General features: G+C 35.5%; 1 protein-coding gene across 1 annotated transcript in view; it reads left to right on the top strand.

Annotated features, from left to right (window-relative positions):
* The window catches only part of CCDC73 (coiled-coil domain containing 73), a 78,175-nt gene that overhangs the window by 50,950 nt on the left and 3,227 nt on the right, over window positions 1-23,998 (top strand). The window contains exons 9-16 of the mRNA XM_045825542.1: window positions 1,468-1,596; window positions 2,059-2,118; window positions 3,923-4,027; window positions 11,184-11,294; window positions 15,781-15,912; window positions 17,755-17,938; window positions 18,814-20,292; window positions 22,189-22,322. Of these exons, the coding sequence (XP_045681498.1) occupies window positions 1,468-1,596; window positions 2,059-2,118; window positions 3,923-4,027; window positions 11,184-11,294; window positions 15,781-15,912; window positions 17,755-17,938; window positions 18,814-20,292; window positions 22,189-22,322 (2,334 nt within the window). The remainder of the gene's footprint in view (window positions 1-1,467; window positions 1,597-2,058; window positions 2,119-3,922; window positions 4,028-11,183; window positions 11,295-15,780; window positions 15,913-17,754; window positions 17,939-18,813; window positions 20,293-22,188; window positions 22,323-23,998) is intronic.

Raw genomic sequence — 23,998 nt, 5'->3', positions numbered from 1 at the left:
TTAGTCACCACAGTCTTGGACAGTGGTCAGAAACAAGGGAAGGTATGCAGTGTCCAAGCCCACAGCACGAAAGCAGCTTCCACTGCTGGGTGCTATGCACCGCAGCCTGTGCACTGCTGCTGGCCGCAGCAGGTGCTGTTACCCCTGCAGTGGTACCACTCCTGCCCATGGAAGTTTGAAGTTCCTAGCACTGTGCTCGCTGTCTACCAACAGATGGATTTGCAGCAGTTCTTGTTCTTTTGTGTTATAATTCCTGATTTAGCATCCAAGACAGATGCATCTGATTAGCAGAGCCTGGTCTCCTGCTTATAAAGCTGGCATTTCCAGCTTCTGTAGTGGACAGTGACCCCTTATATTATAGAGCTCCTAAAATTCAAAGGGAATTCAGATGCCATGTAGTCAAGAATGTGAAAATCAGATCCTTGAGTATTTTATATAGTCAGTATTTAGAGAACAGCAGTACAGCAATACACACCAATTCACAAGGTTTTTAACAGTTTATTTCAGGATTTTAATGTGTTTGGATGGTATCTGTTAAACTCAGTGGACATGTAACTTCACAAATTAAGACTTCTTTTATATTCCCTTCAATTTTATCCTCTACTATAATGCCAGAGTTATTTTTCTAAAATGCAAATCTTTTTACATGGTTCTAAATCCTTCAATTGTTTCTTCCTTGTTGCCTATGGTATAAAATTAGAACTCTAGTTCGGCCTACAAATCCCTTTCAGTATCTGAATCCTGCATTATTTCTAACCAGAATTACCAATATTCGACTCTTCCCCCTTACCCATGACATAATGTATTCTAGTCATATTAACTTTGTTTTCCTGAAAAAATACCATGCTCTTTCATGTTTCTGTACCTTTGTGCTCGTAGAATGTTTTTGCTTGAAATGTCTACTCCTTTCTTGTCTTCTTTGCAAATTATCTTTTAAAAACTCAATTCAGATATCACTTTTCTGTGTAATGCCTTCTTGATGTCCTCAGCCAACTGTGTTCTTCTTCATGCTTCTATGCATTCCCATAATATAGCACTAATCACATTATGTAGTAATTATTTCTTAGGCAAATCTTTTATTATTAGATGCTAATGAACTTGGGAATTTATCACCTCTTTATCTCCGGAGATTTTCGTTGGATAAGTAATGAAGGAAAATATCCTACTTCTGGTTGGTTAGTGTGTTTAGTCAGTGCACTCTTTTTAAGAGCAAATATCATGCATTGTATCCCTGTGTCGTTGTGTTTGCCTGTTCCATAGTCACATGTAATGTTCTCACCTTGTCTCTTATCTTGCAATGGAACTAGGGGAAATACACCTTGATGGACTGGTGGTGTTATCTTGATATACGGAATATAGTAAATTATACTGATAGGTTTAAAAATGGACTTTAAAACTGTCAGAATAGTACTTTGCTTTCATGAAATGTGTATATTGAGTTTTCTCTTTCATGTTTCTTTTGTGAAGGAACTAGAAAAAGTAACCTCAGACTTGATAAAGTCCAAAGTCACATGGCAACATAAGATGGGGGAAGAAAACATCAGTTTAACAATTAAAGAACAAAAATTTCAGGAACTTCAAGAAAGACTCAATATGGTATTTAATGAATTAATCTGTGTTTATAAAATGTATTATTTTTGTAAAATTTGTGAGAATTTCAGGAAAATACAAAAACATTCTGTCTTTATAAAGTTAATGTACATAGGGAAGTGGGTATTATGGATCTTTTTAATTATTAGCAAGACTTTAAGATAATAAAATTTGGCCACAATAACTTTATTTCCACTTTAACATGGTGTCAGATTATCTTATGGTGCAATGGTGTCTCCAGAAAAGCTTTTGGAGATGAGAAATTCTGTTAATTTAACATTAACACATACAAGTCTGCACCAACCTATACTGGGTCTCTCATACCATCTTTAGTTCACCAGAGTCACTGCTTCAACAGCAAACAAATGTTGGTACTCATGACCTGTCCAAGCTTGTTGAGCACTGAATGAAATGTAGAATTTGCAGAACTTTATATCATAACCTAAAATTATTCACTTTTTTTTTAAGGAATTGGAATTCAGTAAGAAGATGAAAGAAGAGATTACCCATATTCAAGAAGAAAAACAGGCAAGCAATCATAAGATATTTTGGAAGCCAGTAGATATTTTAAAAACCAGATACAATGTGGGGAAATAAAGTTAAGTAACCGATGGTACCCTGGCCAGATAGCCCAGTTGCTTAGGGCGTCGTCCTGCTATGCCAAGGTTGTGGGTTGGATCCCCAGTCAGGGCACAGACAAGAAGCAACCAATGAATGCATAAATAAGTGGAACAGTGAATCAATGTCTCCCTCTTTCCCCCCGTTCTCCTTTCCACCCTTCCTCTATCTAAAATCAATTAAAAAATAAAATAACAGCCCTGGCTGGCGTAGCTCAGTGGATTGAGCACGGGCTGCAAACCAAAGTGTCGCAGGTTCGATTCCCAGACAGGGTGCATGCCTGGGTTGCAGGCCATAACCCCCAGCAACCGTACATTGATGTTTCTCTCTCTTTCTCTCCCTCCTTTCCCTCTCTAAAAATAAATAAATAAAATATTTTTAAAAATTCTGCGTTTGTTTAAAAAATAAATAAAATAAAATAACAGACGGAATCATGCTTATGTCAATTCCTAGCACATAGTAAGCACTCAGGTGTATTGAATGGATACATGTGTACATTTTAGACCAGGTCTCTCACATATGCCCATTGAAAAATAAATCAGGGGAGATAGGGAGAAATGTTTGTCAAAGGATACAGACTTCTGTTATAAGATGAGTAACTTCTGGGGATTTAGTGTACAGCATGACTTCAGTAACATACTGTATTATTTACTTGAAACTTGCTAGGAGAGTAGATCATACATGTTCTCACAAGACACAGAAAAATAGTAATTCTGTGAGGTGATAGAGATGTTAATTAACCTTATTGTAATCATTTCACAATATATACTGTATCACCTCATTAACTTGTACACCGTAGACGTACACAATGTTATATGTCACTTATATCTCAGTAAAGCTGGAGAAAATGTTACATTAAAATATTTTACAAATATGTAAGATAAAGAATAAAAATAAATCAGTTTTTTCTTTGAGATTTTAGACTAGTGTTACCCTGGCAGATAATTATTGAAAAAAAAATATATATGCTAAGAACATATGTTTACAGGACATTATACTCATTTGAATCTATCTGTGCTTATAATTCTATTTAAGGAAAAAAAAGGTACATGAAAGAAAACTTCTGTTTCTTTTTTCTCTTCTGCTTTTCCTCCATTTGGTTCTGAGTGCATACCATGGCATCCTAGGCCATGAGCAATGTGACATTTTAGTAGGGACACATTTACGAGTTTGAGGGCGAGCCAAAAGAAGTTTTAGTTTTGAATTCTTCACATTTTTCAATAGTGTCTCAGAATCCATGGTTTATTTCAAATAATTTCAATTATTTGAGGAACTCTTAGAAATAGTACTTTGTAGAAATCATGCAGTATAAATTCTTTTAGATATTAAATTAGTAAAATGTGTCATTAACTTTTTTCCGTATACTCTCTATTATGATGTTGAAATTAAACTATAAAGTTAAGAAACTAGAAAGTATATTTTAAGAATGAATTTAGAAACATCCATACTATCTTAAACTTTTTTTAAATTGATATATCAGCCCTGGCTGTTGTGGCTCAGTGGATTGAGTGCCAGCCTGTGAACCAAAGGGTCATAGGTTCAATTCCCAGTCAGGGCACATGCCTGGGTTGTGGACCAGATCCCCAGTGTGCGGGAGGTATGTAGGAGGCAAACACACATTGATGTTTCTCTCCCTCTTTCTCCCTCCCTTCTCTCTAAAAATTAAATAAATAAAATCTTTTAAAAATTGATAAATATTTATACTTTTTTAAAGGATATCATCATTTCATTTCAACATATGCAGCAGTTACTTCAGCAACAGACTCAAGCTAATACTGAAATGGAAGCAGAATTGAAGATGCAAAGAGAAAATAATCAGGTTATATTTATATTATATTTTAAAGTATATTTTCCTTTGCACTCATCTGTCTCACTTTATCTGAGATCATTTTGAATTTTAAGGACAAGATATGGACTCCTTCATCAACTTGTTATCAGTGTCTTACGTACTGAGCAGATTTTTAAACATTTAAGTCACTAGTTAAATATTCAGTTATATCAAGCATCTGATTTAATTTTGTAACAGATTGAGTGGGATTTTTTTCTTTGTCTTAGAATTGTGGCCAAGATCATAACTGAAAACAAAAGAGTACAAGTATCACCATATTCTAAGGAAGTAAAGAGCAAGCTCCCAGAAATTGGGACAGATCCCTCTTTACAGAAATGTGATACGACTGGCCCTGTTACCTCAACATTCACCATCTTCTTTCCAGTATGCATAAGAAAACGGTTGAGGAGGAACAAGTTATGGTCGCTGATGTTTGGGAGTGAGGGTTCAATAAGATAGGCTTTTTTCTTGCATTCCTAGCAGAGGGGGCTGTGTATTACCCCTCACAAAAATAAGTAGAGCCTATAGGAAAATCACTGGTAAAGACTGGGGTATAAGAAGGAGAGGGGGGACTGCCATCTTGTTTCTTAGATGGATGCTTGAGATGCTATGGAAACCTAAATGTTCACTCCGATGTTGCCAATAAAGTAGAATGTGTTAAGTTTATTTGGAAGAACTTGACATATGTTTCTTGAGGTTTGAAAGTGTACCAAGAACTTACGGAATAATGCTCAGTTATGGTCTAGAAATTTCAAAAAGGGAAGTTTTTGGAGTAATTACTGCCATTTGGGCTTGAATTGCATTGTGCTTGTTCCAATACCATATGCACCTGGAAGGATGCAGAAGAGAGAACTTGAGTGGTGCTTGGCTTCTCAGGAAGGCTCATAGAGATTAGTGGAAGGGCAGGAACTTCCTTGTGTGCTACAGGGCCAAGTGATGGGATGTCCACTCAAGAGAAGGAGCTGGGGACATGTTCCACAGGGGTGGCCAGTAGAAGGTATTCATGTCCCTCCAAAAGGATTCTTGGTAATAAAGGGTGATGCTGAACATTTCCTGAGAAAAGTACAGTCATCTCCTGTGTAAAAACCACCATCAGCAGAGGCCAGGAGCAGCTTCTTGGGTACATAACCAGTACAGTTGCACAGGGGCCTATTCTCACAAGGGCTTTGTGCTTCGGGCTTAATGTTCTGTGGTTACTGTCTTGAAATTTTTATACATTTTAATCTTTGAATTTATGTTTGTAAAGTAAGTGTGATGATGCACTGGGGGCTTGGAGCCTCAGCTCAGGTTTTCTCCTGTCTCCCACTGCCTCCCAGGACCAGTTCCTGGCTGCTGACTCTTTCACCCTTTGGTGCCCTGGGCCCTGCCTGCTCTCATCCTCCCTTCTCCTGTCTCACGACTGCTGTGGCGCCTGGCTCACATTGGTGAGGCCTGTAATCTACTGTTACCCTTTACCCCTGGCGGAGGCCCAGGTGCAGCAGGGAGTGTCTGAGTGGAGTGCATGTTCCCTGCAGCACCCTCCGTCCTGAGTTGGCAGTGCCCTGGCACATTGGGTGGGTGTTTTGACAGGTACATCTCTACTTGGCAGTTGTAGTCTCTCGGGGTTACCCATCTGCCATGGGTTGGGGCAGAGGGCCCATGGGATGGGGAGACTGACTTCCCCATACCCAGTCAGGACATAGGACATGGGTCTAGCCACTTGCAGGAGGTAGAACCGAGTACGTGGTGGATCATATGCGTGGCCTTAGGCATCTGTGAGGATCTGCATTTCCCCTGTGAGTATCTTCCTGCCTGGAGGACCGTGACATTAAATAGGAAATTAAAAGCCCTGTGACAGGTTGACAGGGAAAGAGAGAAAGAGAGGAACAAAGAGTGAGGGACCATAAAGAAGGAAAAAAGTTTTATAGTTTAGTATCTTTAATAGCACTTTTTCCTGCCCTTTTTTATTTTGTTTTGCACTGAGCCTTACAAATTATGCTGAGTCCACCATCACTGAATGGGACCAAACCTAACCTGAACAATGCAAGACTTATCTCTTCACCATTGATGTTCTATGACTGGTCATGCAAAGAGAATTTTGCCTTATTTCTCTTGCCTACACCCAATTCTATAGGAGTTAGACCTAGAAGAGGGAGAGGGAAGAGGTGTACTTGAGTCAAACCTCTTTCTCCTCTTAACCTCTTCACCTACTCCAATAAAAAAGACTAGTAAAAATCACTTCCCTGAAGGTCCAGTTATAAGTAAGTATCCCCCCCATTCCCACCTCCTGTGCCTACCCTACAGATGGATAACTGGAACTATCTGTCTGACATGTTGAACCTTCTCCCAAGAAACATATGATATAACACACCCACATTCTTGGTGAGTAGCAGTTATCAGGATTGTTTCCTAATCCATTTAAAGCAATTGAAACATTGATTTATAGGATGAATTAAATACTAGAGATTAGTTAGTGCAGTTATCATTTCATGATGAACTAGAGATCCAGAAAGTATAAGCCATGTAGTTCAAGGCCTCATAATTAGTGGTAAAACTAGGAGTAAATATTTGTCCTGATTCTATTCCAGCACTGTTTCTATATTACATCATTATTTTTCATAGATGTATGAGAGCTGCCACTTTGGTTAGATCAGTTATATGAAAACCACAACTTTTACATTGCCTTTCACAAGCTCTAAATCCAATGTTTATGCATCATTGGACTCTACTGAGCCTATTGTAGTCATAGACATATACATAGTCCTATGTTTCCGTGTTAATGACGACTGTAACTATGGTTCCTAGGTCTTTTAATTATACTACTAGTGTAATCTTAGATCCAAATGCCTCTCTCTTTAATTAGCACCATTATTACTGAGCCTTGATAGTACATAGAGAAACTAGGTTTCATATAGTAAAATTTCAAACAAAGTATTGGCAAGAACAGGATAGAATTGTAAGCTTGTTTATAAGTAAGGAAAGAAAAAAAATACCATCTATCATCACTTTCATTTTATAAAAGAGAACATTTTAACACTAACACTATACTAAGGATATAATCTCAGGAAAAAAGAGTCTGTTACAAGAAAGGACACTTGATGACCTTATTTTGACATGTTTTGCCATGGACTAGAGAAATTCTGTCATGGATCAGTGCTTGTTTGCAGACTAGTGTTGGAGAACCATTGATATATAGTGTAACAAAATACTAATGTAGAACTGTTGTTGAGGATTAAGCTGCATGGATATCGCAAGTGTTTTCTCGAGCAGTCTAATTCCACCTGTACTAAAGGGATCATTACTCTTTGTAATGGTCAACTGTTTTTCAAGGCTCTGCAGTCATGCTATCATCTGTCTTATTTTTATAGTACAGTTTGGAGCACAGAGAACTACATTCTCATGATGGAGAATATTTTCTATAATTTAATTATAGTCTAGTTCAGGTATAAGTATAACTATGCTTTTATAGTATTAACAAGAATAATTTAGTTTGCTCCTATAGTCATAGTATTAACCAGGATAATTTACTCAGTTTTTGGTATATTAAAATATTAACAGTTTTATTTTGACTTTCTGCAATATCCATTTTTTTTTCAGCTAGGGTTTTTAGATTCACCCAGGTGCAAATAATACCAAATAATTTCTTGATGGAGCATACATTCCATGAGAACAGTAAATTTTCACTAACATAGTCTGAAAGAGTATCTGCCACATAGTAGGAGCTCATTAAATTTTATTAAACTAACAAATGATTAACAATAAGTAAATTCAGACTGTTTGCAAGTTCAGATTTTGCCAGGTTAGGGCTTTTAGTTAAACATTGAATTGAACCCATACGTTCACTTCTGTTTTCTTCTGCAACTGCAATAAAATGACAATAGTAAATCCACAAGGACAAGAAAAGAGGGAGCAGAAACAATCAAGTTTTATAAAAATAAAGTTTTAAAAGTGAAACCCAGATGGAAAATTAGTAATTTACTTAGTAAATGAGGGAAAGTAGAAATCCAAGTGAAAGATGCAGAGATGGGCAGGAGCTGCACGTGCCTCTAGAAGTGGGGTGCCCAACTGAAGCCAAAAACGGGGTCTTTTCAAGAAGCGATTACACCTCCATTTCTCTTCCCTATCCTGCATGAGTAAGCACTGCCTCTCTCCTGCTTGGGAGACCGGAGATTTATACTGGTGTTGGAGAGACGAGATGGGGAGATCCAGTGGTGTGCTGGAGTCCGCTTCACCAGGGAGAGCCCGTTTGCTAGAGCTGTTGTCATTTTGTGAGCTGGCAGTTACATAAGAGTGAACTTCCAGTCGACCATCATGGGAATGTTTAACATTAATGAAGTTAGCAAATGTGGCAAACCAGGTTTGTTTGTTTTTTTTTTGGAGTGCCAGTTTACTACCAATCTATGGATAGTATCGTATTGAAAACAGGGTGGAAAGACTAGATTCTGAATTTGTGACCTCCTGGCCCAGTTTCCCCACTTAGAGGGCAGCGAGCCTTATAACTTCAGTGAAGAGCATTGAAGATTCCATTCTGGGTGAACTAACCTGCTCACAAAAAAAGACTATTGCTGCAGCCCTTAAGCTTTCCCAGTGAAATAGCTCTGCCAGATGAACCTGTAGTCAAGCCCACCATTTTCCACAACTTTGAACCAGGTTTTTAACACTTCATTCTTAAATATGAACAGGCAGTTAAGGATCATTGGACATTTGAAGAAAGTCTTTGATGTGAAAGAGAGACAAAACAAACAGGATAATGAAAAACACTTGGAGAAACTAAGAAAATATATTCATGTAAGAGAAATATATTTTTTAAACCACAAAACAAGAAGTAGGTGTCTATAAAAAGAAACATTCATAGAGGAAAAGAGAACCCTTAAATATATTAGCAGACATAAAATATATGGTGGAAAGGTTGAAAGGTAAAATTGACATAGTCTTTTAGAAAGTAGAACCAAAAGACAAAAAGATGGAAAATAGCAGAGAAAGGAAATTAGGGGCTAAGTCTAAGGTCTGGTGATTTTAGAGATAACAGAGAAAATAGAAGAAGAGGAAATGACCAAAGTGATAATACAAGAAAGTAACCCAGAACTGAACAATTAGAGTTAGTTTTGTCCAACACCAATGAATATCATTATGAAATTTCTTACTACACTTAAAGAGAAAATTCTAAAACTGTGGGGAAGAAAGCGGGTCACATACTAAGGATTCAGAATGAGAGTGGCAACATGATGGCTTCAGCCCTCTCACTGGCAAGACTTCGAGGTGGAAGATAATAGGACCAGGCCTTCAGAGGTCGGGACGCTGATTTCCAAAGCAGAGTTGAACCATATTCAGCAAAGTGAAAGTATTGGTTGAATAAATATATTTTCAGACATGCAGGGCCTCAAAAATGCACTATTTATGACTCCTTTATCAGGAAGTAGTAGAAAATTTGCTTTACCAAGGCTGTGGAGTAAACCAGGAAAGAGGAAACTATGCGATATAGGAAACAGGCGACTCGCCACAGGGGATAGAAAGGAATCCTCAGAAATAACCTGATCAGCATAGCAGACAGAAAGAACAATAGGTCCAAATTGTAATGGAAGGTTGGAATGTCTCCAGAAAATGGAAACTGAGAGAATACTTGATACACACAGGGTTTTTTTAGGTGGGCTCTGGGTAGGGACAGGAAGTGATTGACATGTCTAATATACTGTTTTAGGACTATAATGCTCTTGATCATTTATTGTTACTAAGAGACTGTGGTCTATTCTCTTATATCTCCTTTAAACTTTGATTTGTGTATTCTAAAATAGTGTTAGCAATATAGATAGTATAAAATAGTATTTATTTGAATGTTAAAGTACTAAGTACCTATTAAATATACATTATTGTAAATATTTAGAAATTACCCTATTATGATGTGTACTTATAAATTAAGAGGAAAATATGACTTCTATAAATATATTTACATTATGCTAAAGTAGAGGTGACCAAAATAGGTATTCATTGAGTGCTCTGAAAGTGCATAGCTCTTTATGAACTAGAGGAGAATCTTCATGTTAAAATTGTAAAATGCTTTTTATTAGATGTTTCCATAATTTTGCATAATTATGTTTGCATGTTGACATTTTAGATTAAATTGAAAACTATATAGATGGAACACTGAAGCCTTTAAAGTGAGATAGCTCTATATAGAATGACATGGAAAGTAAGAAAGATACTTATTCATTTTTAAAAAACAGATTGCAGAATAACACAATATATATGGTATTGTCTTATCTGTATTTAAATATATTCTGTATGCTTATGGACAGTTTCTGGAATGATACACAAGAAACTGCTGGAGTGGTTACCTCTGGGGAGGAAAACTGGAAAATCAATAGAGGAAAACTTTACCTTTTCTTTCCTTTGTGTGGCTTGAAATGGGTTATCCTGAATGTACATAGCTTTAATAATGATGAACAAATGAAAACTTAAGAATTCCAGGTGTATTAGACAGGTTGCTAGAGTTCTATTTTTTTTACAGAAGTTCACATGGATTATCAGCAAACATTAGAGAATCCTAATAATGTTGGTGACAGTGATGTTAACAGCTGTAAAATCTGTCTCAGAGCACATTGAGTAGTGATTTTACTCTCTAAAGGTTGTTTTGGAGGAGAGAGGGTGGTGTGATGGTGTTTATATGATGCTAATTTATACATAATAAGTTAATATAGTAAATACTGAAGCTCTACCAAAAAGTGTTCATTTGAAATTAAAAAGTAAAATTGTATTTAAGGATTTTCTAGCCAGTTGATTTCTAAAATAAACAGATACGGAAAAAATGTTCTGTGGCAGTTAAAAATTTTTAGTAGGGTTATGCTGGATTATGCTACATTTCATATTTTTCGGTGCTGTACTTTATATTACTTTTTCAGTACACTAAAACTTAGGCAGTGAAACTGAATAATGGCAATGTTTTTATACCCTTTTATAGCCATTTCTTTTTCATAACCTCCCCCTATTTCCTGTTAACTAAACTATAAGTACCTTTCTGTTAATTTATGAAAATTATTGTTGAGATAGCACATTATCACTGATCTGTATGGCACATTCAGTATGTTAGAAGCAAAGGTCCAAGCAACATAAAACACATCAAAATTCATTAATGTGGTATTGATTATTTTTTGGATAATTAATTTTATTGCAGACCCTTGAAAGAGATAATGAGCTGCAAAGGGAGAAGGTAAAAGAAAATGAAGAAAAGTTCCTTAATCTTCAGAATGAGCACGAGAAAGCACTAAGAACTTGGAAAAAGCACGTAGGTTTATTAAATATTAAAATATTAAAATGTTTGGAATAGTTGTAGACATTTAAAATAACTCTTAAATGCAAAGGAAATACTGTAGAAGTAATCTAGGAATAAAGTCAGAACATTTTCTATTGCACTTATATTTCCAAGAAGTGAATGCTTCTTTAAAAGCTAAATTGAATAACATTTTCTGTACTGTTTTTATGTATGAAAAACTGTATGCATGTGTGTATAATTTGAATGGCTTCCCATATGTGACAAAGAAAAATTAATTTACATTTTCATAAAATCATTGATAGTAGCAGTAAGTGATTAAAGAATTATATAGGTATTATTGTTAGCTGATCTATTTAGCGTTCCTCAGTTTTTTTTGAGATGTATTAAAGCCATGTTTAGAACATATGTACAGTAGTTGAGTTCTATAGTATTGACATTTTATCATAAAAGTTGGTGTTATAAACATGGTTATTTTCTTAAACCACATCTTTGATACTAAATTTTAATTTTAGTGAAGTAGTTAATGCAAGTGTAAAGTGATGTAAACTAATGTGAAATATGAAGGTTCACTTTAAAAATTGGTAAAGCCCAAAATCGATTATTTCATTTTAATATCTATTTTCATTGCTTTTCAATTCTTTTATAAGAATTAACACAATAGGAAGTCAGTATGAGTTTATGATATCTATATTTTGGGAATGTAAGATTATAGTAATATAAAATTTAGACTACTATAATAATTATTATATACTTAATAATTCTAATACTATACTAATATATTTTATACTAATATACTATATATCTAAATATCAACTTGATAAAAATTTTTCTGTAGATGATTTTAGTATAAATTATTATATAAGTAACTCTTGATTTTTCAATTTCTTGCAGCTAACATGTTCTCTTGTATTTGAGAAATGAAGTTTTCACTGATTAATTTGATAAGTTTTCCCTAAATCTCAAAAAATATTTTGTAATTAATTATATCAGAATACTAAAAAATCCTTAATAATCTCTGTACTAGTAAAGTTTATTATTAGGCACCAAGCATAGTAATATTTATTTTAGCTTCTGCTAATCCACATTGCATCCCAGCACTTGGGAAAATTCCTGATGTTTAAAAGACTATGGAATTGGTACTCTCAGGATAAAGAAAAACTATCATGTGAAAAGGAAATATTAAAAAAATGCTAACCATGCATGCCAAGAAAATATTAGCTAAGAAAATTAAACATACATTTTTTCCGATGAGACCACAACCATGCCTCTTCCTCAAGAAAAAGTCAATTAAATTAAGAAAAATCAATTTTTCAGATTCACTGGTGAGGCCTCAGTCTTTAAATTTGGATAAAATTGGTTTTGTTTTAGGATTTTTAGCTTCTACAATCATTTCACTTCCATATGCTTTAGTACAAAAGAGCAAATACATTTTTATTATTTTTTAAGATTTTTATTTACTTTTAGACAGAGGGGATGGGAGGGAGAAAAAGAGGGAGAGAAACATTAATGTGTGGTTGTCTCTCATGTGCTCCCTACTGGGGGACCTGGCCTGCAACCCAGGCATGTGCCGTGACTAGGAATCAAACCAGTGATCCTTCGGTTTGCAGGCCGGCGCTCAATCCACTGAGCCACACCAGCCAGGGCAAATAGATAAATTTTTAAGAGCTGCTTTGGTTCTATTAAAAGTCTTCTTGAATGGAAGGTCAGCTCTGTTCTTTCACTATGTTTCTATGTAAGTTTTTTCACTATTCTTGAGTGTATTGCTACTGAGATTGGATCAAGGTGGGTTAAAAAAACAGATACAAAAAGAAGATGGAATCATATAAACTGCTGCTATTTAAAAATACTATGCAAATAAAACTTAGTGATATTGTTAGGTATATATTTAAATTTCATTGAAATATAAAGAACAGTGTTAATGTGTATCTGTTTTCATTTGACTAGTTTTATACAGAGTGGGTATGTACAGACAAAAATAATAAATTAGGATGTTCACAAATTATTAAGGGAAGCAGGGCAGGTCACAAAAGGAATTGATTTCACAGTGTTTGTTGAGCACCTGTCATGTGTTAGGCACTATTCTAACTAGGTACTGGATTTTCAAAGATGCCTAAAATACAAAGAATAATAAAGAGCTTATACTCTCAAAGGGTCTGATAGTATGAAATGAACTACAATAATGTGGAGCACTTATAGTTGTATTAACAAATCACTATGAAAGCACAAACTAATCATGTCACTTAGGTAGGTTGGAGAAAGTTTTAGTGAAAAGATAGCAGTAGAGTTTGGCCTGAGAGATGAATAGGGTTTCACCAGGCCATAGGTGCTCATTTCCTACACTTCCTATTCCATTGAAGGGAGGGAAGGATGGAGGCATGAAACTGCATTTTCAAGGGCGAGAGTCTGATCTGGAATGTGATAATTGAGTATAGATAGATTGAAAGTGCCTTCTGAAAGGTTCCTTTCTAAGGAAGTCGAATTTATTTTATAAATAATGGGAAAAAACATTGAGAATTTTAAAGCAGAGAAGTTACATAGACCTGCATTTTAGAAAAATAACTCCTGTAACAGTATGGTATATGGCTTTATGGAGAGAGACCAACGAGAATATTGCAAATAATGTAACCATGAGCCGATTGATGAGGCTGCGATTAGGGCAGTAGTAGTGGGGAGAGAGAGAGGGAGCATTTTGGAAGTAGAACCGGTAGGGTTAATGACATTTTACATGTAATGAGTTTTAGAAGGGGAAAGGAGTCAAATATGTCTCCGAGGTTAGTAAAACTAGTAGAATAATAATGTCACTAACGGATAATACAGGGAGTGTGACAGAAGCAGTTTGGTGGGTGAGAAGAATGAATTTGGTGCCTTCAGGACATGTAGCTTGAAATACATGCCATGCATTTGAAAATGTGAACTCAGTCATAGGAGAGAGGTTGGGAGATAAGATACAGATTGAAGAGTTATCACCATAAAGATGAAATTTGAAGGCATAGGTGTTATCATTTGTGGAAGGAGGAGAGGTCTAGAAGGCTAAACAAGAAAGCACCTTGGGGAATGTCAACATTTTTTGAGTAGGGCGGGGTGTGTGCAGGTGCGAGGGAGGAGGCGGTCTGATCAATGAGAAAGAGGGGAGGATGGAGAGAGGGTGGTACCTGAATGTGAAGAAAAGAGGCCATTTGAAGGACAAGTAGTTAACATGTCATGCTACAGAGCTGTTAAAAGGATAAAAAATGGTTAAAAATCTTTTTTGCTAACTTGCAGGTGATAACTGACAAAATCAGTATAACAATGAGGGTAGAAGTCAGGTTGTTGAGGAGTGATGGGAGGTTAGAATTTGACAGTAGCAAGTGTGGACTTCAAGAATTGGGAGACAGAATTGGGTCAAGAAAAAACTTAGTGTGAGAAGAGCCTATTCGTGGGCTGAGGAGAACACACTGGTGTAGCAGGAAAGATAAGAGGCTGGGCAGGATAGATCACTGCTAGAGCTAAGCACTAAGGGAGATGGGGGGGATAAAGGACAGGTGGAGAGTTGAGCCTCTCACCTTGCAGAGGTAGACTGAAAGATGTTTAAAAATAGATAAAATGAAGGGAAAGTAATAGATGACCTCATGTCTGTTGGGCTCTATAACAAGTATTATATACATTTATGGAATTTTTGGTAGTTTGAAACTTTATCCTACATTTGAGGTCCCCATGAAAGAATGAATACTCACCCCAAGAAAAAGATGATGAAGTTTTATATCCAGTGAAAGCCCTGTCTACAGATGTAAATATAGACTGAAGAGTCAGTTTCTACTGTATTACTTAGTGCTCAGTACTATTCATCTAGTTGAATTAAAATCTATGTATCAAATATGCAACAAGAAAATCAAATTTAAAAAAGCAATGAAGGTATAACAGAATTTTTTAAATTTAAATTTAAATTTTAGATAGAGGGAAGGGAGGGAGAAAGGGAGAGAAACACTAACCATGTGTGGTTGCCTCTCTCGTGTGCCCTACTGGGACCTGGCCTGCAATGCAGGCATGTGCCCTGACTGGGAATTGAACCAGTGACCCTATGGTTCGCAGGCCAGTGCACAATCCACTAAGCCACACCAGCCAGGGCAACATTAATAGAATTTTTATGATTAAAGATAAGTTTTCATTTGTAACAAGAGGTGGCTTTTAATGTAATAGTTAAGAGCACAACTAGATTTAGCTTTGGATTTGAGTCTTGACTTCCACTTTAAAGCCACCTGATCTTGGGCAAGTTACTTTATGCCTGGGAGCCTCACATTTCTCACATGTAAATTGAGGATTGACAATACCTCATAGGGTTTTTATGAGTATGAAATTGTTAATATTGAGGGCTCAGCACAGTTCAAAAAATGGTAGCTCTTAATATTAGTACTTTGGAATTATTTTCACTTTTTACTATTTCCCAAAACTTGTGTTAATAAAGTATTTTCACACAGAACCCTTTTATGTATCTGCTCATTTTGATTACATTTTATATTAGGTTGAAGAACTTAATGGAGAAGTTAATGAGATTAAAAATGAGTTATCTTCACTTAAAGAAACTCATGTGAAGTTACAAGAACACTACAATGAATCGTGCAATCAGAAGTTTGAGGAAGACAGTAAGTTTCAGGTAAAATCCAAATATATTGGGGGTACAAAGAAATTAGGACAAGGGTTCATTTTTCTCCACATCCTTGTCAACATGTTGTTTGTTGACTTTTGGGTAGTAACCATTCTGACTAGTTCGTATTGATCTGCATTTTCCCGGTGGTCAGCGATGTCAAGCATTCTTTTCTGCCTGTTGGCCTCCTGCCTGCCTTCTCCCGAGGGACACCTCGTGTCCTCTGCCTGCTTTTTGATCAGGTCTTTTTATTACTGAGTTTCATGAGTTCCTCATATATTTTGGACACCAACCCCTTATTACATGCATCATTTGTGAATATACTCTTTGGTTCAGTAGGTGGGTTTTTTTTTGGGGGGTAGGTTTCCTTTACTATACAGCTTTTTGGTTTGGTGACGTCCCACTGGTTTGTTTTTGCTTTTGTTTCCTTTGCTCCAGGGGACATCCAGAAAGTATTACTGATTTAGATAGGTTATGACCATTCTTCTTGTTCTGTGGTTCTCTAAACATCAGCTCATGTTAATCAATCACCTTGCCTAAAACCCTTGAATGACTTTTCATTGTCTTCCTGGTAGTTGGAATTCTTTAGCAAGCTGTTTAGGCCCTTAATGACATAGGCCTAGCTTGCCTCAAACCTTAATTTCTTTCTGTTCTTCAGCATCTAAGCTCTAGCTGAGGAAAGCCACAAGCAGTTCTTTGGACTGTATAGTCTTGCTTGCTTTTATGTAGCTGTATATGCCATTTGTTCTCCCTAAGAATAAGGAGTGTCTCCTTATTCCTGTCTCTCAAAGTTGCCTATTATTATTTTATACTGTTTTCCCCATTGGACTGATAAGTTTTTGAGGAGACAGACTATATTTTTGGTCATCATTGTATCTTAAAGCCTCATGCAATGCTTCCATGTATCATGTGCTCAGTAGATGGGGGAATAAAAGGATGTTGAACTGATTCATTATTTTAAAGACACATAAATATGCCAAACACTCAAAACAATTTGCCAGCCATGACTGCCTTGCTTTTAATAAAGGAGTGGTTCTATTATTACATATAATGTGTAGTATAACAATGTGGAGTGCATGTTTGAAAATATCTAAAGGTTTCTATTTTGTTTACATATGATAGATTATTTATTGGGTTGGTCAAAAAGTTTTTTTTTTTTTTCATAAAAGACACATTTTTCATTTTCACCAATAACTTGATTGATGTAGTATTTGGGTATGTTGGCTGTCTCCCGCCTGGTATAACGTTGCTTGTTCTCAATGAATGTCAATTTGATCGCTGTCAACTTTAACTGGTCCACCTGACTATGGAGCGAGAAATTTCCAGCATGAAACTTCACAAACTACTTTGTCGTGTTCAATCAGTTACAGCACCATCTCCATACACTGTACAAATCTTTTTGCATTTCACTTGCATTTTTATGATTCTTGAAATAATAAAACATAATATGCCAAAAATGTTGCTTATTTTATCTTCAGTATTAAAGGGCTACACAAAATTCACCGATTTTGATTTTTTTTAAATGCACGTTGATATGACAGCCATCACAATATAATCTAACAAAATTGTTCTGAATGAAGTTAAAGACAACTAAGTGCTACTAAAGCCGTCTTAACAAAAAAAGCCAAATGAACTTTTTGGCTAACCCAATATACAGAATGAACTGCAAGTGATCTTATTACAAATAATATATTAAATTTAGTTAAAAATTCATTTGGCTTTCAAATAGAAACTTCTGAATGGTTGAACTGAAATACACATGCCACTTTTATTGGTGTGATTTGTTTAAATGTTTTATACTTTTTAATAATTTGTTTTTATATTTAAGGAATCTTTTCTATTTTACACTAGACTCTTCCAGAAGTAAATACCCAAGAGAGTAAAATGACAATGGGGACATCACAAAACATCATACAGAAATATAATTCTGGGCAAGAAATAAGGGAAGAAAATATTGGGAATTTTTGTTTTGATACTGAATATAGAGAAAAGGAGGAAAAGAAAGAAGGGCCACTTACAGAAGAAATTGTAGAAGGTAATCTAAGATTATATTGATATTTTCTAATTTGTATATTGAGCTTTGTTAGGGAATATCAGTTACAGTCTTTGCTTTCAAGATAGCTATATAGTAAGTGTAGTTGGAGAAATACTTTATTTATATATGTCTTAACAAAACAGGCTTTCTTTGAGTCAGCATTTTTTGGGGAAAAATACATTTCTGCTTTCCCTTCTTATCACCCCTTTGCCTTTTGCATTCTGGTTTCTGTCTTCACTCCTTTGCTGAGAATGTCCCATGGGCTAACAGTAACCTTTTGATGACCAGACCTAGAATATGTTTCTTCATTCAAATGACCTTTCTGTAACCATTGAATAATTTACTAATTCATCCAGCTTGAAAAAGAGTTGTTTACTGATTGTTTGAAGGTGTTCAGACTAGGCTGAACTACCACTTGGTGGAGATGTTGTAGAGAGAATTGAACTAAAAAAGCCCTACAAGTGCTCTGGACTTTATATTCTAGATTATTGTGACCAGACTGAAATTTTGAAATCTCGGGAACCCAGATGAAACAAATTAAATAGATATTCTATACACTTGGCCAGAAGTGTTCTAAAACTTAAAAATATTTACAAGGTGAATAAAAAATGTGATGAAAGTGTTGAAGAAAGCAGCTAGCAATTTCTGGATCTAAGTAGTAATATAAATTAGAGTACAACCTGTTAGGATAATTTGATTTTTATCTCATCAGCAATGTGTTTATGTGGACATGCACTATATGCCCAAAGGGAAATAAGAGACTAGAGAACTAAAAACCATTTTGTAATACCTTCAACTTGTCCCATTTTACGCCAAAAGTATTTTTGCTTTTTTAGCGTGTAATATAAAAATTTACTGTGTTCTCATCATGACAGATTCACAGCATATTGACAAAATCTCCCAGAATGAAATTGACATGACTGTACCTCAAGACAAAAATCAGAGTGAAATCTCCCTAAGCAAAACCCTCTGCAAAGAAAAAGAGTTGATTAGTCAAGGGCAAACTTTGAGTGTTACTGACTTTAGAAAGTCAGTTAATACAGAAATTAAAGACAAGGTAGACTTGGAAAAAGACAATGGGTGTACAGAATTTAAATCACCAAATAATTCCTTTTTAGTGGCAGATATATCCATAGAAACAGAGAACATTCACCTAGAAAGAACGGAAGTAGATGTTCACCATGCAGATTTACATCTGGAGGTTGGAAATCACAGAACATCATTTAACAGCATCTTAAATGTTGTGGCTCACAGTACGAATCATAAAAAAGATGTTTCTGAACAACATTTTAGATTGCTTCCAGGAACTCAACAAAATGCCGCAGACAAGGAAATTACAAATAGTGACCAAACCAAAACAGATTTGGATTCATCTCTGGATGTAAAAAAGAAATACAGTTTACATGATTCAAGTAGTGTTATCTTAGTTGATAAACAGTGTAAAACAGAGCAAATACAATTGTTAAATAAAAAAAGTGAGTGCAGCACATTACCATTTAAACAAACTTCAGATGTTCAGCAAGGCTGTACTGATACTTCAGAGAAATCCGAACTGACTATTCCCTGTGACACTGCAATCAACCACCCCACTCCATCTGCTGTTTCCAGTGATAACGTGAAAGTACTTCTTAAGGATTCAGATAAAAATGGTACTATTATGCCTATATCGGTGAAATCCAACTCAAGCCCCGGGGGAAGAGCTGTATGTAAACCTCTGACTGATCCACAAAACAGTCAGTTTAAGAACTGCGTGGGATATTTAGAAAACAGTGCGAACATTTCCCATCTTCAGGTTAACAATGAGAATATACATGCTTCACGAGCCAAAGACAGGGAAACTGCCGTTCATGCAAAAACTTCCACAGAAATACAGTTTTCCAATAAAAAGAGTCACGTTGATGGGAATCAGATAACTGAAGCCACAAAAAATGACCTTTCCCTGTTTGTGGATGTTATTGAAAGACAGCATACTCTGCCAAATAATACTGAGAAAACAGAGTCATTAAATGACATCGTTTCAAGAACAATTTACAGTGAAGGACAGCTGGAAGAATCATGTTCATTTCACATGCAGCCATCTGGAGATTTAGTAAACAGAAGTGGCAGGTCAGCCTTTGATCTTTTAACTTCGGATAAAAAAACTGAGAAAACTCCAGTATATGTGAATTTTTTAGACCACGGTTCTTGGTCAAAAGTAAATCAAACTGAAAGTCAAACAGTGAGCACTTCAACTTCTAGCATTCCTTTGTTGCTGCCGGAGAGACCAATAGGTCCACCAGAAAACGAAAAGATGGTTTCAATGACACTTTGTGAAAATGTGGCTGTGGATGGTGTCAGCAAGGATATTGGACCAGGTATGGAAATGTTTTCTTTTAAAAGTTATTTCTACTTAGTATTTTTGTTAAAATTTCTCCAGATTGTGTTTAAAATGAAAACATATATATTAGTGTTTATTTCTTGCCTAAACTTAAAATACTGCTACACACACACACACACACGTAGCAAAGGTTTTATTTAAATGAAAGTGGATTTCTTTTCACTTAAATCTGAACCAGTATTATCAACATGTACTGAGGCACAATTGCACTGTGGAAATTAAAAAAAGAATTAATCAAGGAACTGAAAAGAACAGAAACCACAGATTCAGCCGACTGATTTTAAATTGGAAACAGCTACCTAATCTGAGGTCTTTACTTTTTAGAGCAAATGCAGTGTTGGTATGTTTCTCTCTTTAAACACACACATACCCTCCTTCTGTCCCTTAGAACATTTTGTCACTTTCTTCCTCCAATTTTCTACCGTCCCTTCATTTTCCTATTTTTATCTGTCCCTTCACAGTATCACACATCCAGCTCTTCTGTTTTATGATATTGAGGTATGGCACGAGTACATTTCATATCATTGTTCTTTCTCACTTGAAACACGTTAACTTGAACCCCTAATAATTATGTACCTATATTAATACACTCAAATGCTATTTCATAGATTGTTCTATTCTTTAAAACCACTACATGAGATAACAATGTTGAAGTTTTGCTTTAAAAATGCACCAAAATAAAAAAAAATAGGGGAAAAGGTAAATGGCTGGAAGACATATGATTTGATATTGATGGATACTGAAGCTGGGTAATGGGTACGTTGAGATTCATACTCTCTACGTTGGTGTACTTGAAATTTTTCATATTAAATATATACTACATATTATGTATAGGTGCTGTATAAATATAACTTGGAAATAACAATAAACAATAGTTTAAGTATGATCATGAGGAAAATGTTTACTTTGCCAATAGCAGCCTCATATTCACAGTTGTTCAGGTTAAGACAGTCTTAAATTTTGAGGGACTGTTTAATAACATGCATGTAGACCCAATGAAAGAAATGCAGACTACAAGAAAAACTTTGTATGGTCCTCAGACTAACAGGCTTCTTTTCAAAGAGAAAATTTTAAATTAAAAAATCCAACAATTAGAAACGAAAAGCATAAGTACTTCTTGCTTTCTTCATGAATGGAAAAGTAATGTAGAAAAAAGTAGAAAACACCAAAAACAGTGTAAAACCTCATTTCACAAACTCTTTATTTTCCTAATAAAATGCATTCAGGTTCCATTAATTTTGTCTGTCAAATGTTGTGCTCGGTCAGGTACTATTAATTAGTTCAGGGTCTGGTCTGATGCTTACCATTTTCCCACAGGCCCTTTCTTCTAAATTAAATCTCAGTAACGTAAATAGTAAGAATGGGAGGTATCTAAACTTCCATAAAAATTCAACTTATAAAGTACTCAGACTCATAAAACATTCTCATAAATATCTTGTAACCTTCAAAGTAGACATGTTTCTCCAAGTTACTTTTATCTATTTATTAAATACTAGACAGCCCTTGTTGCACAGCCTACTTGTGGCCAATTCCTTTTACTCTGAGTTGTAAGATGTTCACTGTATAAATGTTTACATGTACAGGCAGTGTAGTTACTGGGGAATAAGGACAGCATTTTGTTTTATAAGAAATACCATTTCACTTGTTTTATTGTGAAATCAGGTTTTAGAAAGTAGCAATAAAACTCTGAAATGAAATGCCTAATGTAAGAGGCAAAGTCTGTGAAAACTATAAAAAGTTCAGAGTAAAAAAGAAAATAGAAATTGTTACTTTAAAAATACAATAGCATAGAATCAGAGAAAAACAAGCTCAGCCATTAAAATGAGTACCTAGAGAATAAAATTCAGTCGTTGCCATTTTCTTTGTCAAGCAGATACTGCCAGCGTTAACAGAGTTGCTGACACTTTGAATAACTCCACTATCCATGCAGATCCCGAGGGAGGGGCCAGTGAAGACAGGAATGCAACTGCAGAGACTTTTTATGATTCCTCTTTTCCCACAGAACATGTAAGTCAATTAAAAATATTGCCAAGCAGACCTTAGTGAGCTAATTCTACAGATATGTGTAGAACTGTATGCATCTGGATGCTTTAAGACCTAACTGATCTCCAAAATAATATCAAGAGGGCAGCATGGCACCATTTTTCACAATTAAGGTTGATGGGAAACAGCAGGAAAAAGTCACAGTGTATAAATCAAATAGATATAATCCAGCCTGTTTGGGGAAGGAAAGTGTGAGGTAGTGTATTATGTATTTCTCCATTTTAGTCACCTCAGTTTAGGAATAGTGGCATTTGTACATTTATTTAAAGTTCACTAGTTTGAGTATTTAAAATTTTATTCTAATTTAAGATGCTTTAACAATCAGTTAATAAATTCAAATGTTTAATAGTGCTAATACAATTTACATTTTAGGAAAACTGTTGTAAAGGAAAAAGTTTAAATTATTTCAATTAGAACACAGGAGAAAGGACCAAATATCTATAAATACATGGTATCAAGTATGGATATAAATATTAAGCAAAGTATTTGTAGAGATTATATGGCTCTGGAGTCTCTCAGTCATACAAAAAGCAACTAACTACAGCCGACTGTTTTTTGTAATATTTATTAAGTTTTTAATCTCAGTGTGCAAAACTTCAGTGCAAAAAAGGCTATGTTGTTCAGGGTACAAAAAATAGACAATTATAGGTATAACTGCTAAAAGATAACCTAAAAAGTTTAGGAAAGGTTTTAAAAAATTGTATCGTGAAATTTTTAAGTTGCTATGTCTTAAATTGTAGAAATGCACATTAAACAACTTTCTCCTTAGCACATATAAGATGAACATTATTGCACTAAGAATGCCTTAACAAAAAAGTTCTAAAGAAATTTTTACTTTTATTTAAGAGGGAAAAGGAAGGAGAAAAGGAGGGAGAGAAACATTGATTGGTTGCTTCTTATATGAGCTCCAATGGGCACTGAACCTGCAACCCAGGCATGTGCCCTGACCACATTCGAACTGGTGACCTTTTGCTTTGCAGGATGGTGCCCAACAAACAGCCACACTGGTCAGGGCAACATATAACAGCTTTTAACAGTATATTTCCTTCTTCTTTTTAAATATGACACGCCCACTGAACTAGCATGATTCTCCTTCTGGGAGGGTTGAAACTAAAATCAGATCCACCTTTTTTCATTACTGCATTTAAAAGTACTTTTTTTCCAACTTGGTGTGTACAGGTGTGTATTTTTAAAATATGGTAACTAGAGCCCGGTAAATCTGGCATTGGAAAATCTTTGGCCAACTGGCTGAGTGGCCAATGCAGACCTGCCTCATTTTGGTAAGAACGGTTTTATTAGAGCACAACCACACCCATTCCTTCACCTGTTCTCAGTGGCTACTTTTGTGTTACAATGAAGCTGTCGTGAGGAAGGCCACTTGGCCCACAAATCCAATAATATTTACTTGGGGCTCTTGACAGAAAAACTTTGCCAGCCTTTGTTCTAAATGAAGACAAATGAATTTTATGAAGACTTACAGCCAGAAAGGGAGTAAAAGTTCTTTATATTTTTCAACATTTTTATGTACACTAGCCACTAAACCTGTATAATTTTAGGTAGCTCTCATGAGCTAATTCACCTTTTTGTTCTTGGGAGGGGGTTACATTGGTAGCCTGCTGCAGTCTTAGTCTTGATCATAC

The sequence above is a fragment of the Phyllostomus hastatus genome, unplaced genomic scaffold, assembly GCF_019186645.2.
Source record: "Phyllostomus hastatus isolate PE091 unplaced genomic scaffold, TTU_PhHast_1.1 phas_scaffold_585, whole genome shotgun sequence".
NCBI lineage: Eukaryota > Metazoa > Chordata > Mammalia > Chiroptera > Phyllostomidae > Phyllostomus > Phyllostomus hastatus.
Note: the sequence above shows the minus strand (reverse complement) of the source record. Positions and strands in the feature narration are given on the sequence as shown.